This window comes from Photinus pyralis, unplaced genomic scaffold (assembly GCF_008802855.1).
Source record: "Photinus pyralis isolate 1611_PpyrPB1 unplaced genomic scaffold, Ppyr1.3 Ppyr1.4_LG6, whole genome shotgun sequence".
NCBI lineage: Eukaryota > Metazoa > Arthropoda > Insecta > Coleoptera > Lampyridae > Photinus > Photinus pyralis.
The window spans coordinates 36,583,159-36,596,928 of NW_022170663.1; the positions used below are offsets into that span (position 1 = coordinate 36,583,159).

At 35.6% G+C, this 13,770-nt stretch overlaps 1 protein-coding gene across 4 annotated transcripts in view; it reads left to right on the plus strand.

Moving 5' to 3' along the window:
- Positions 1-233: 233 nt before the first annotated feature.
- LOC116173152 (zinc transporter ZIP11) overlaps positions 234-13,770 on the plus strand; it is a 73,168-nt gene continuing 59,631 nt past the window's right edge. The window contains exons 1-5 of one of the 4 annotated variants that reach the window (XM_031490448.1): positions 234-407; positions 462-582; positions 631-865; positions 916-1,047; positions 1,212-1,416. In XM_031490448.1, coding sequence (XP_031346308.1) covers positions 475-582; positions 631-865; positions 916-1,047; positions 1,212-1,416 — 680 coding nt within the window. In that variant the 5' untranslated portion in view covers positions 234-407; positions 462-474. Of the gene's footprint in view, positions 583-630; positions 866-915; positions 1,048-1,211; positions 1,417-13,770 lie in introns of all 4 variants that reach the window. The other 3 variants (XM_031490447.1, XM_031490446.1, XM_031490449.1) reach the window with 3 other exon arrangements.

The following is a 13,770-nucleotide window of genomic DNA, read 5'->3' on the forward strand; positions in this document are numbered from 1 at the left end:
TTTTAAACCGTCAATTTAAATGCAAACGTGAATGGTCATGATCTCCACTTCGATGCATAAACTATGTCATTTTTTCCCACACAAGGTTTAGTAACCAGTAAATAAATAATTATGTAAACATTTAAAGGTCATTGTTAAAACTGTTTTCCTTGTCCATATTTGCACACGTTAATTAAGTAGGTAACACTTGAATGGCATTATCTACTGATAATGAAATGGCTTTCTTAAAGGGAATCTAATCCGCGAATTTGCGTCTTTCACGTGTGCCCTGCCTTTTTCAGTTTTCGCCTTTGCCTTGCAGCAAACTTCTTTCACTTCCTGATTTTTTCGAGCAACATTGAAGAGCGTTCGGCAACACTGGTAGGGCTGCATTCGCCCACCAATCAGATTTGAGAATTTCGTGGTGGGTACGTGTTCGTATATCTCGAAATGTAAATTAAAAATTTATTTATTTTAACAAGACTCCGATCGACAATGCTACCAGAATATGGACCGGTAATGCAAGCCCTTTTGGGCACGCTGTTTACGTGGGTTTTGACGGCGTTGGGGGCAGCTTTAGTCATATTTATCAGAGGCTCGCATGTAAGTAAATATAACCTAAAAATTTGTTTGAATCGTTTGCAATTTCAGAGGAAATGTTTGGATATAAGTCTGGGATTCGCTGCCGGGGTCATGACCGCAGCTTCTTTCTGGTCGCTTTTGGCACCGGCCATCGAAATGGCCGAGCAGTCGCAAACGTACGGCGATAAAGGGCAGTTTGCATTTGTGCCAGTAGGCTGTGGATTCCTTTTGGGTGCATTGTTCGTATATGGAGCGGATGTTTTAATAACACTGTTAGGTGTACATTCGCCTAACATGATGCTTGGTAATGCAGCGACCCCTTTTAATTTCCAGGGAATGATTATTTCTTTCCAGCTTTACATTCGAAAGCAACGCGTAAAGAAAAACAAGAAAATAATTCAGGTAAATCGCCTGTATATGCAATTGAAACAACTGCAATAGACGGTTTTCACGAGCATGGAAATAACTTGCAATTTCGTGGACGAGGTACATAACTAATAAAACTAAAAAGTCTTCAGTATATACCTCACAGCTTTTTTCATGTGGTCTTTGGTGTTGCTTTGCTAACTTGTTTATATTACGATGCACTTATTAACCTGCTTCTGTAAACTGTATAGGGGCCATTGAGTAGTGTTGCTTTTTTTTTATAGTACGAGGACGTACCAGCGATGAAATTGTTCACTCTCATACCTTCGAGGACGTGTCGAATATTGAAGAGATCCAGCACGGCCAGTGGAGACGGATGATGCTGCTTGTTATCGCCATCACTGCGCATAATGTCCCCGAAGGGCTGGCAGTAGGTGTAGGATTCGGTGCTATCGGTAGTACAGCTTCTGCCACGTTTGAAAGTGCAAGGTAAGTGATAGCAGTTAGGGAGAATTTCATGATACATTTAGTAAAAAGTTATATTTATTGATTTTACAATCATCGATTTAAAATGTACTTATTTAAATCTGGAATTAGCTGCAAGCAACTACAGCTTCATCTGTAAACTATGAAATTGTAATAGTTAACAGAATGCTGTTATTGGCGTTCATATTTAGCGAAGGTATAAACCTTTTCTGTTACAATATTTGTGGAAATATTCTCGACATTTTCAATAGAGTGCAGAGTATAGTAATTATAAGGGCGGGAACTTTTATACATTCTAAATTTAAATGATAAATCACATAGACCACATTTTATTTGTACAATATTCTTGAATGAAAACCTGTTTACTAACTTTATTGTGTTGTATAATACGAACTCATAATATTTTCACAATAAAAACAAGGAAACATCGATTTCGTAGGTGAAAATGGGTTGAGCTAGAAATTGCATGGTCTTTCAAGTTAATTACGATTTCCCATGTAAACAAAAATTCCAAAGGTGACTCGGCAGCAACTCATTTTTGATCGCGTACTATATTTCTTGAATAACGAAAACATTTGCGTGCGTCTGCATCGACGCATCCGTTGCCACCGAGAATGTTGCAACGCTGCATCCCGTATTTTTTGTGCACTTTAAAAAATGCGTTGATTACTAATGAAAAAAATACAAATTTATAGATAGATACGCATACACAGTTCAAAGGTTATTTTTCTGAACCACTCCTGTAGGAGACCTCGAGGCGTCGTTTGTACCATTACTATTTCTTACCGTATACAGGGTGTCTCACCCCGAATGCTGTGATACCACGCATTTGCGTAATTTCTTTGTTTCGTGAGCATGATTGGTTATTCTGCTGATGTCTTTCTTTAATCTGTTGACGATTATTAAATATGCGAAAAATGAAGAATTTTTAATCGATCATTGGTGTTTTCCTTTGTGTACAATTTCTCTATCTTACTAGTTTACTTGTTAGAAATTTTTGTCTAAAATGGACAGGTTAACGGGTTTGGATTTGACAATATTTGATAAAACAGTTTGTTTACGTGGGGTTTCCGGTAACGAGTTGTGTATACTAGAAGAGGACGATGGGGGACGTTTTGATCTTCCGTTTTTTGTTTACAGCAATAGGTATACCACCGCTTACGGTGTTGGGGTCATTGAAATTATTTAGTCTAATCACCTTTATTAGATGTTTTGAATACAGACTTGGAGATTATGTTGTCGTCGTTGGTGAAGTTAAGAAAGAAGCCAACATCTAAATTGAAGTAAGTGAAAATGTTTTTCTATTTTCGCCTGTTTGTAACTGGTAGTTACAAACCCATGAATGAAAAGCCCGCTCGTACTAATAATTCTGATTTTATTTTCAAGTAATATTTGAAAAATTGTTACTTTCTTGTAAATTTGTCACGCCAATATAAAAGAAATGTTTTAAACAAATTTCTTCATTGGAATTTACCTTTATTTCTATGCTTGAAATTAGAATCGTCCCGCCCCTGATTCAGCCTGATTCTTTGGCATAGTTTATGACTAAAAGTCCATATAAACAAGTCCTTCTAGACGCTTCGATACGGATCTACAGGGTGTTATAATTCATAATTTGTAGTTCTTCTTTTATTTATACCTATGTTACACAGGGTGGTGCTGGTGTCTAGCGCGACGCAGCATAGGGATTTCAATGGTAATTTCTTTATAGTCAATTACTAGCTCCCCGAATTATTTTAGAGCAAAAGTCGAAATACGTTTTTTTAGAGAAATAACTACTTCATCTGTTCATACTATTACTAAAAATATTTTTTTATTTTAATTTAAAACGCATTTCACAAATAATTTCAATAACAATATTCAAAGTAAATAAAAAATCTCTTCTAGCTTGAAAGAATTGTTGAAAGTGAATTGCAATACTAATTTTCTGTTTTAGGAATAGTGTTGAACGACTGTCGTAGGTTTTAAGTTTAATTAACGCTCCTATAGCTTCAATAAATGATAATTTAATTTTCATGCGTGTGCGATGTATTCAACGGAAGAAAAAGTTTTAATGTTTTAAGAAGTTATTTTGGTTGCATAAAGATAGGCGCCCTTTAGGAGATATTTTGTCTTTTAAAAGTAGACATAGGGAAAAGCAATACATGTAAATCCCTATGTCTGCTTCTTAATAAATATCACTGTATATGTGTAGTTTATATGAACTTTGTCATAAAATAATCCAAAGAATTAACCCCTTCCGTATGAATTTTGGTTGAGACTGCAGTGTATATATCTCAGCTGTTTCTAAACATAGAGACTTGCGGTTTTCGTGACCGTGAGCCACCGTTTCTGCGATTTGACCCAAAGTTGGTATTTTTTAAATGCAACTGCCTGTACATCTTAATGTCAATTGTTTTGCATTCTTTTTCCTGATTACATTGACGTATTACAACATTCACAACCTATATTTCTTTTATACCTTGTATACTTATAAGTATGTAAAAAAAATGTGTGGTAGACGGGATCAAAACAAGCACTTTTTCCAAATAACCGTGTTTCTCAAAAAACTCAAAAAAGTGGTGAAATTATGATTATATTATATCATATTTTTCAAAATTTTGAAATGACATGTTTCTGCCGTCAGCTATTTTTTTATTGATTGGTATTACCTGCGTTAATTACCGTGGATACAATAAACAAAACCAATTTTCCATGAATCCTTGACCTACTATGTAAAAACAATAAAAAATAAGGGTTTCATGGCTAAAATAAAAAAATATAAGTTGTAATACATCATAATATAATCAAGAATGCAACACAATTGGCGTTAAGATATACAGGGTGTTTTTTTTACTACGCCCCTGGATTAATCCTAAAACTAAGTTTTTTTAAATGGAAACTGGGTCTTATTAATTACATACATAATTTGGGTAGATAATTTTGTAAAAGAGTTTTTTACTGTAAAAATGCTATCAAATACCTTATGCATACTTATGTGCTACACCGTGTACACATTTTTTCCGACTGCATTCTTTGACGCTATAAGTAAATCTAAGAAGACCATTTGCCAGAGATAAGGACACCGCGAAAATTTCGTTGGTACTCCGCCTGTTCAGTCCGATTCTAATTTACGAAACATCTTATTAACCTTTAACGTATAAATAATGAATTTAGAAGCTATATGTCATTTTTACTAAATTAAGTAGGTATGCTGAAAATAGCCAAATTTCAAGGATTTTTAACATTTTTGTTAGGATGCTTTAGAAAGTAGTGTTGAGTACCTACTGTCCTTAAATTACGCGGTGAGAAGTGAATTAATGCGGCCAGATTTACCACGGAAGTCGAAAAGGGTTCAGGTTAGATGAAAGTTTCCATGTTCCTATTTTCGACACGTTTATAGGGTATCTCCGTAATTGTAGGTGCTATCAAAAAAGCCAAATTGGAAAATATTCCTTCGGTTAAGAGCTATGGGGGAAAATCAAAAAATTGTCAATTTCAGAATGGCACTGTACTTTAGTTATAAAAGAGGTACAGAAAAATGTTCTTTATCAGTGTTATATAATCTGCCGTTTTCAAAATAAGTATACGTGGTGTCAGATTATCGAACATCTTTTTATGAAACACTCTGTATATTTTAATATAAACAGATATTACAATTTCTTTTCAAAAATATAACAATCATTGTTGATTTAAAAAGATTTTAAAAAAATTAAAACACAATCTAGAAATGTTTGTATTTTTTTAACCATTTGAACCTTTTTTTAATTTTTTTGAATCACTTGAATTTAATATCCTATATTTTTAAATTAAAATATATAGGGTGTTCCATTTTAAAAAATGAGGTTAGGTCCGATATCATTTTTACCTGCCCCGTATACTTATTATGAAAACGGCGGATCATTCAACAATCTTTATAAAGAAACTTTTCTAATAAACATTTTTCTGTATCTCTTTTGCCTAAGAAAATAAGGGTCACACAATTTTTTATTTTCCCCCGTAGGTATCTCTTAAGCGAGCGAAAACTTTCAAATTTTGGTGTTTCATTTTAAATTTGACCCAAAATGAGCACATAACATTACTAATACACTATCACAATTACTGAGATTGACAGCTCAAAAACGAATTTCATTGCATGGGTTTTTTTGTATTGGTAGAAAAGATTGCCGTCATAGGGATAGGTGTTGGCTAGGAGCAGGGCCGCCGATAAGGGGGGTCAGCCGGGGCATTTGCCCCGGGGCCCGGTCATATTCTGGGGGCTCGGGCAAAAGAGATTTTGAAACCTGATTTTTAATTGTATTTTTTAACAGAAATCTGCATATGCATATCTCTATATAAGAGAGTAGAATTTAAAAAAAATGCACAGCAGAAGATTTAAAAAACCATACCATTGAGCAAAATTTCCTAATTACGGCGCAGTGACAGAAGGCTCGCTAGGTAAAAAACCGTTTGAGATCGACTATGGGTCAAGATCGTTAGATCAATCTCGGTAGCGGTACATTAGCTCTTGAAGCTCAACTTGCTAGAGAAATTCATTTTGAGCGAGTGATATTCACTTTTGCTAATAAGAAAGTCCGCAGAGTTAAATTGTAATTTGGTTATTCAAATTCTAATAATTCATAATAAATTATGAAAATTACTGTCTGTATCAAATTATTCAAATGTTCTCGTTTCAAATCTAAGTAGTCAAGATTGAAAATGTCTAGTTTAAGATAAGGGTGCTGGACAACAAAAATTTCAAATATAGAGGTCCGGTCAAAAAATATTCCCGGGGCCCGTCGAGGCTAACGGCGACCCTGGCTAGGAGTCTATATAATAATTATTATAGCACCAAAATTCATTCGAAGTGAGACTCGTGCGAGTACATGGATCAGTAAAATTGACAACACCGGGTTAAATGAACTACCCCTACCCCATATTTTATTGCGGATTTGGAAAGTACTCGAAATGTTGTTTACTTTTCTATGTAACAAGCGATTTCGCTGATTATAACCTTCTTCCTCGATATTTGACCGTTTTTTAACGTTTATTCGACAAATTGGCATTTCGACTTCTTTTTTCTCTGAAATTTTCTTTTAGGATATGTGTTTTTTTGTATCGAGTAAAAGTTTGTCGGTTTTTTTAGTAACTTTTAATCGGTTTCGAATTTTTTAAACGGAAGTTTAATGTGCATTGAAAGATTTATTACTAAATAAATGTCAGTTTTAATCATTCGAAAACAATTTTATATATCTATATTGGCAAAGTTTCCTAAAACGGCTGCAGAGGTACACGGAAAACGATTGGTTGGTACATTCAATGCTGTAAAAGGTAAATTATTAATCCATCAGAGATTTGTTTGAAATCTTTCCGGTGCTCTCGTGAAGTTGGCCATGATTTTAGTGAACCGGATTTTCCGAAAAACGGCAGGGGTACCGGGTAGGTACATTAAAAACGAATTTTGGTATAATGAGATACGTTGAGTTCAGAATGAGGCATTTTTTTCCGGCCAATTTCACAGGGATGAGGAGATGAGTATTTATACTACACCTTCGGTGGACGGTGGTCGGTGGTAGTTCTATAGTCTTTCCTCAACCATAGTTGTTACCATTGAATTTATATAAATTCAATGGTTGTTACCGTTGTTAGGTTCCAAAAAATATATCGTCCATTCACTCGAACTTTTCTTGTTAGTGACTTGATAAATAACCATTTGACAAGCTTTTTCTATATTCTCACAGGAATTTGCATGTTTTGTGGTTAATTATTATTTGTGAAAAAGGAAATTTTTATTTTTTTTACATTAAAATTCGGGTGGTCTCCGTCCACACTTCACAGGTACTTGGTCGACGCGACGTTTCGCAAATGTTATAAAAGTTAGCGACATTCATTTTGCTTAAAGTGGAACCACAAAATTTTCCTTTTTCACCAAGTAACAAATTCCCATTCATTATTTATGCATGCAGTATGGAGAATAAATCACATTCTTTTCTATTCAATGATTATGAGTGCACACGTATAAAGTAGAGATCTGTCTAAAAATAATTAGGTTCGAAAACTAACTGTTCAGCGCTCGAGATTTCGTACCCTTTATTGAATTTACAAAGCAAAACTGTATCAAAGATAGTTCGTGTGAAATACGCAAGATGTCGCGCCAGTAGACATTATGAATTACGAGCGTGTAGGTATCTTGGTAGGAGGTCTCATGTTGTGAATGAATGAACCGACCCGACGGGGGCTCGACAAGGGGGCCAGGAATCCGAGTCTACGCCCGAGGCGCCGACATTCCTCGCCGCAAGACGTCTGACCTCACACCGCCCTCCTGGCCTCGCAGTGTGCGTTATAGAGCTATACATGACGGACCAACTTTTACCTCCATGGATATATTTCACATTTCAAACTCTTCTTCGCCAGCTGGAGTTTATTGTTTCTTACTACTTCACGTCCTCATTAGTTTTTGTTCCATTTCCGGTTTTGATTTTTTTGTGTGTCGAACTTATACTGTTACACAACTGCGAATTTTCTTTCTCACACGATTATCGTTACCATTAATAAAATTATATAATATATTTAAAACATCGCGCAGGACAGATTGTTTTTTTTTGTTTTATTTTTTTGGATTGTATACAAATTAGGACCTTTTCTCACGGTTCAATAAACCCATTTTTGAATTAGGTTAACACGTATTTGCATATAGGTGAATTCTCGCGACCGAAACGTCGATTGCATTTATTACGTAAAGCTACTTCCGTAGTTTCCGGACTTAGGAAATGCATGGCACTGCAGCTTCCCATTGCGTAAAAGTGAAAATTTGTTGGTTCCTGTAATATGTAGAGATTCCATATGTAATTATTTTTAAAATGCTGAAGTCTCGCTGTAAATTGGCGGAAATTTTGCGAGAACTGCAGGGAATTCGAACCATCAAATGAGGAATTTGGAAGAAGTGCTCTTTGAGTCTAAAATTACAGCAGTTTCTAACTCACTTGCCAAATGAAACAAACTTTTCAGCATTTGATCAACGCAAGCATGTTTTTCAGGAGCTGCATTACGAAGTTCTAGGGGAATTTTTCGAAAGGACAAAAATTCCCCTTTTGTCTGTCCGTCTGCTCCTGGTCTAACTCAAGAACGAAAAGAGACAGCGATGTCAAACCTTTCCCAAACGATTTCAAGTATCACTGCTATTGAAGATGAGCCGGATTAAATGTCGTGTTTCTGAATGCGAGCTGTCATTTCCTCGAATTCCAATTTTTCGCGCATTTTTGTTAGAAAAAAGAGCTTGTAATTTCACTGCTGGTCGTTCGAGTTCCTTTCATAAATCGAGATCTCTGCAAAGCAATACCGAAGCACCTTCGGATTTTCAGTATTAGCTACGTATTATAAACAGGGACCCGGACCGGACCGAAAAAGAACTGAAAACCGGACCGAAACCGGTATTTTTTTCTGGACCGAAAACCGAACCGAAACCTTTATTCCTTCAGAAATGGAAACGTATTGAGAACCGGAACCGATATTACTTTTTTCTGTTCTTTTCCGTTTTTTACGGTTCTTAACAGGTTATTGGAAGTTGAAGGACGCGCCGGCAACCACGTCCTGAAAATTAGTAAAATATTACTCTATGATTGCCATCGGTGGATTATAAATTTTTAATAAGGTGTCGTAATTGCGGTGGCGCAAATTTAGCCACTACTTACAAAAAATAAAAAAGGAGGGGCGAGGTTTTAAAAAAAAAAATTTTCTGTTTTTTAGTAATAAAGCAAGTTAGTGTAAATACATATTTCCCTCTTCCTCCTTTATTCCCCTTGTTATATATTAGCTACACTGACGATACGTCACGTTTTGGTATTCATGACTTTTTCTTCACACCTATTAATTAACAAATCACGTTGTTATAATGAATTTTTTGAATGTCATACTTTCTGAAAAACTAGAACCGAAAACAACCTTTATGGACCGAAAAAAATGCGCAGAACCGAACCGTGTGTCGAAAATGGAACACTGTGCATCAAAAATGCTTAGCATTTTTCTTCATTTTAATTCAAAAGTTAAATGTAAAGTAGGTGTTCTGATTTGAAAAAAAAGTTAATGGTTGTAACTTATTGTTGGGCTACTGCTGTATACATAATTTATCATTGAAAAAAAACCGAATTTAAAAAAATCAATCGGTCCGAACATTTTTCGCTTATTATTGAATGCGTATATGTAATTGAATCAAAGATATTTGCACTGAAATTTTTTTTAATTCACCAATAGATGTGTCTCGTCCAGACGTTCCACTTGCCCTTTATGAGTGCACTTCGTTTTCAAGATATTCATTTCGACTTCACCAATAGATATGTCTCGTCCAGATGATTCATTTTGACTGTGTGAGTACCCAATGGATATATTTCTTCCAGACGTCCTAATTTTGCTTATGAGTACTCTCCTCCGACAATCCGCTCTTGAGATATAAGGAATTATAACCGATCACTATAAGGGGTCGAGGAGAAGGAGTATGATTGGTGGAAATTAATTCCTTTCGTTGAGACCTTTCATTAGAGTACCATAAAACCTCATCGCATAGTTGGTCTTTAACTAGAATACCAAGAAAGATAAAAGCTGTTTTTTTTAAACCCCCCCCCCCCATCCCCCGTCGGCCAGTGCTCTCGAAAGAGTCACGCAGGAAAGTATAATACCATGAGGAGTATAGTTACCCTCCGCCTCTCCTCTCGATTTATTTTCGAATGTAAAAGTTTAGCATGCTCTATTTCAAAAACAGTATCTCAGGAATGGGGGAGGGGGGCGTCTGAGACACATTGAAGGTATATACTATCAGTAATTCCCCTCACTTTGAAATTTCAACATATTGCTAGCACGAAGCTACTCATGTTTGAGAAAAACCTGGAAAACTTCCACAACAGAACAGCACCATATTTCCCCCACTTGGAAGAGTGAGCATCAACCTATGTGAAAAGATAAGAATGGCAAGGTTCCTTTTGGCACATTATGAAGTAAAAAAAATATATTCGTCGCGCTCTTGGATGGGTTATATTTTACTTTGTAATATGAGGTATTCGTTATAATATAATATCAATAACTCATTCTAACAACATTTTTGAAAGCTTCAAACTATTTTATGTGCGCATAATGTTATTAAACGTCACAGGTATTCAATAAACCGACAGTAGTAAACGCCGCAAACGCAATAAATTGCATAACTCGTATACAACATATCTAAAAATACCGTGTCTTTGTATTCATAAATAGCAAATGGAATTCCTTAGATATGATTACTTACTACAGTAATTCTGGGTTAGGTTATTTAAAACATTGCCGCAAATTGAATTACAAATTAGTTTGCAGCTTAATTTCGAGTTACGGTTGATGAATATTTTAATTAAATATTCAAAACTGCACCTTACAAGATTTTACCACTAAATGCTTCTACAGTTTTGAGAATCTGTACGGGAGGCAACAACCGTTTAATTGGATCTCTTTTTTTTTCGATATTCGATCTTTTTTCTATCACGTATCGCGCACTGTATAATTAATCAAAAATTTTGACAGACCCCCCTTTTTCTTATTTCCCACGGAATTACACTTGTGCCCTTTCCGGTGACGGTTATTAGTCCTCGTTAAGCATTCATTTTTTTCGGAATGTTATTAACACAATTTATGTAACGAAATCTTTAATTATTATAATGGGCGAATCCGATTCTAGGGAAAGGTACGGGAGTAACGGTCACTAGAAACATTGATTTTTTGACGTACTGTTACAGAAACTTTTCTTGAAAAAATCTTTTGTCGAACTACAGGGAAGTGTGGGTATATTTAATACTACCTGGTAGTTCTTGAAGGTCAGACCAACGAATGATTTATTCAACCATGTTCATGTTTTTGGAACCGAGTGACATGCGGCGGCGCAGCCGTTGAAATAACAACATTCCTAAAACAATCTTCTCTTCGTTTTTATTAAAATGGACCACCCCGTAAATTCAAATGAAATCATTACTTCAACTTTGAATAAAATCCGGAATAACATTCGGATAAAAAAGAAATTAGAAAAATCTGACATAGAAAAATAAAACTATGTACCTGGATTTCAAATTGACACAAAAAAAGATTTTATTCTAACACACACTGACGCGAGGACGATTACGTATTATTTTTATTTTTAAAATGGCATAGCCAGCGGGACTGCCGGAATTAAAATTAGCGTCACAGCCAACTACGCTCTCTTTCAAAGTAACTCCAGATACCCCGGTTTACTTTCATTCTTCACCTCCTCTCATAAAATTTAACATCGATATTCCCGACGACACTCGAAAATTCCTCCACGCCACCGCCGGAACGCCTGCATCGCTTATATCGCACGTGACAGTGTTTGTCGAAAAACCAGGTACCTAATTCCTGTCCGTTCGTTGTAATTACAGATGTAATACTGACCCTTTGGCGATGTTAAAAAATACTTCCTTTAACTGATAATTTAGTACCTTAAAACAAGGCTTCTCCTCTTCAAATTAATTAGCTTAGGCAACGATACGCATACCGTTCCACATGCTCCTTATCTTACTAATACAAAATAACAAATCAAAATCGATTTCAAAATGATCGAACTTGTGTTTCTTTGGATGGGGCTGTTCTTGAATTTTGGATATTTAAAATTGTTTCTCTTTTTCCCGTTGACCAAAGCAGAAAACAAGTATTTGAGGGTAAATTAACGGGAGAAACTCAAAAAGAACTCAAGATTCCTTCCCCCGACGAGAACCACACCAGCACGATCGTCGCATCGGAAAGAAAAATCGCACTCATCCGTATTGTCACCATTCAGTTGTACATTACTTCATTGGAATGCTCGAAACCGGTTTACGTAACGTGGCAACCCACTTGATATTGCTCTAATGTTTCCCAAAAATTCAAAAAATTCTTGCAATTGTATATTATACACGACTGGTGTTACATATGACTATGTAAAAAATAGGAGTCGTAAAAGGGATCAAACCAAGTAGTCAGGGCTACTTTTGAAAAAATCCAAATGCTTGAACCAATTCGTGTAACAATTGAATTACAAAGTGCTTTTCACCTATTTCGAACCCGCAACAATTTGGAGCTGGAAAGAAACTTTTACTTTGGATGTGAAGGTTTGGGTCTAATTGCACTGTACTAAGTCTGAAAATGTACCGGAAGGGAGATATTTAAGATGGCGTCCAATATGGAGGTTTTTGAATCACCCTGGCGTATTCTCCGTCTATTTAAAATAACAGATTTTTACAGTACAAAGGTCTGGACCCCGTTTTTCGAGTCAAGGAACTGGATGTAAGTGGCCGGAAGTGAAAAACCTTTTAGGCGGAGAATACAGCATGGTGGTCCGAATTCGCCATATTGGACGCCATCTTGAATGTCACCCTTCCGGTTCATTTTCAGACTTGACAGCAGGCAAATTCAGATTCAGCGAGGTCGAAATAGGGGGAAACCACTTGTAATTCAATTGTGTGTTTCTAAAATTCCTACCACGAAAGCGCACACCCCTAGCGAAAAAGTTCTGATTTCGATTAAATTGGTATCTGGGGGTTTTTGAACATGAAAATCACGAATCTGAAATTAGTTTTTGAAATTTCAAAAAAAAAATTCCACTGCAATTCTTGGCCGGACAACAAAAATGCAGAGATTCCACGAAATTTGATGTGCACATACTTGACGAGTTAAAAGAGCAAAATTGTCGAACACTTTTTTAAATCACTTTTCATACCCCAAAACGTATTCAAAGACGTGCGACCAGTCTTCCTAACTCATGGTTGATGAGAAAAAAATTAAAGAAGAAATGCAAATTTGACCACTTTTTTGAGGGGGACTCCCAACCGAAGCTCTTTAGCAGATATAACAAAAATGTACTTATTTAAAAAAGTTGTTTAGAATTAAAAGTTATGGAAGACTTTCAATTTTCATACAAATCAGGTTACTTTGATTTTTTTCATCGGCGTCCAATAGCAATACTTTCGAACTGATGTTTGTAACAAACATCAAAGCAGACTGATTTGTATGAAAATTGAAAGTCTACCATAACTTTTAATTCTAAACAACTTTTTTACATACATTTTTGTTATATTTGCTAAAATATAGTTTACTCTTGATTAGTTTTTAGAATTCGGCCAATAACACCCTGTATATTAATTAAATTGGCTCATTTTTTCAATATCTTAATTTGAGACTAAGCATGAGCCATCCTCAGAACATGAAGATCCAACTCGAAAAAAATTTGTTATACAGTGCCACCATGCTCAGAAAAGCCCCGGAAAATATGCGAACTAATTTTGAAATAATTCAAGCTGGCCAATAGAAAGTCTGCAAAACCACGCGATACATTCCGCGGCATAATGATTAATTATTCCGTTTTGACAGTTGACGCTTCATGTTATTTTAGTT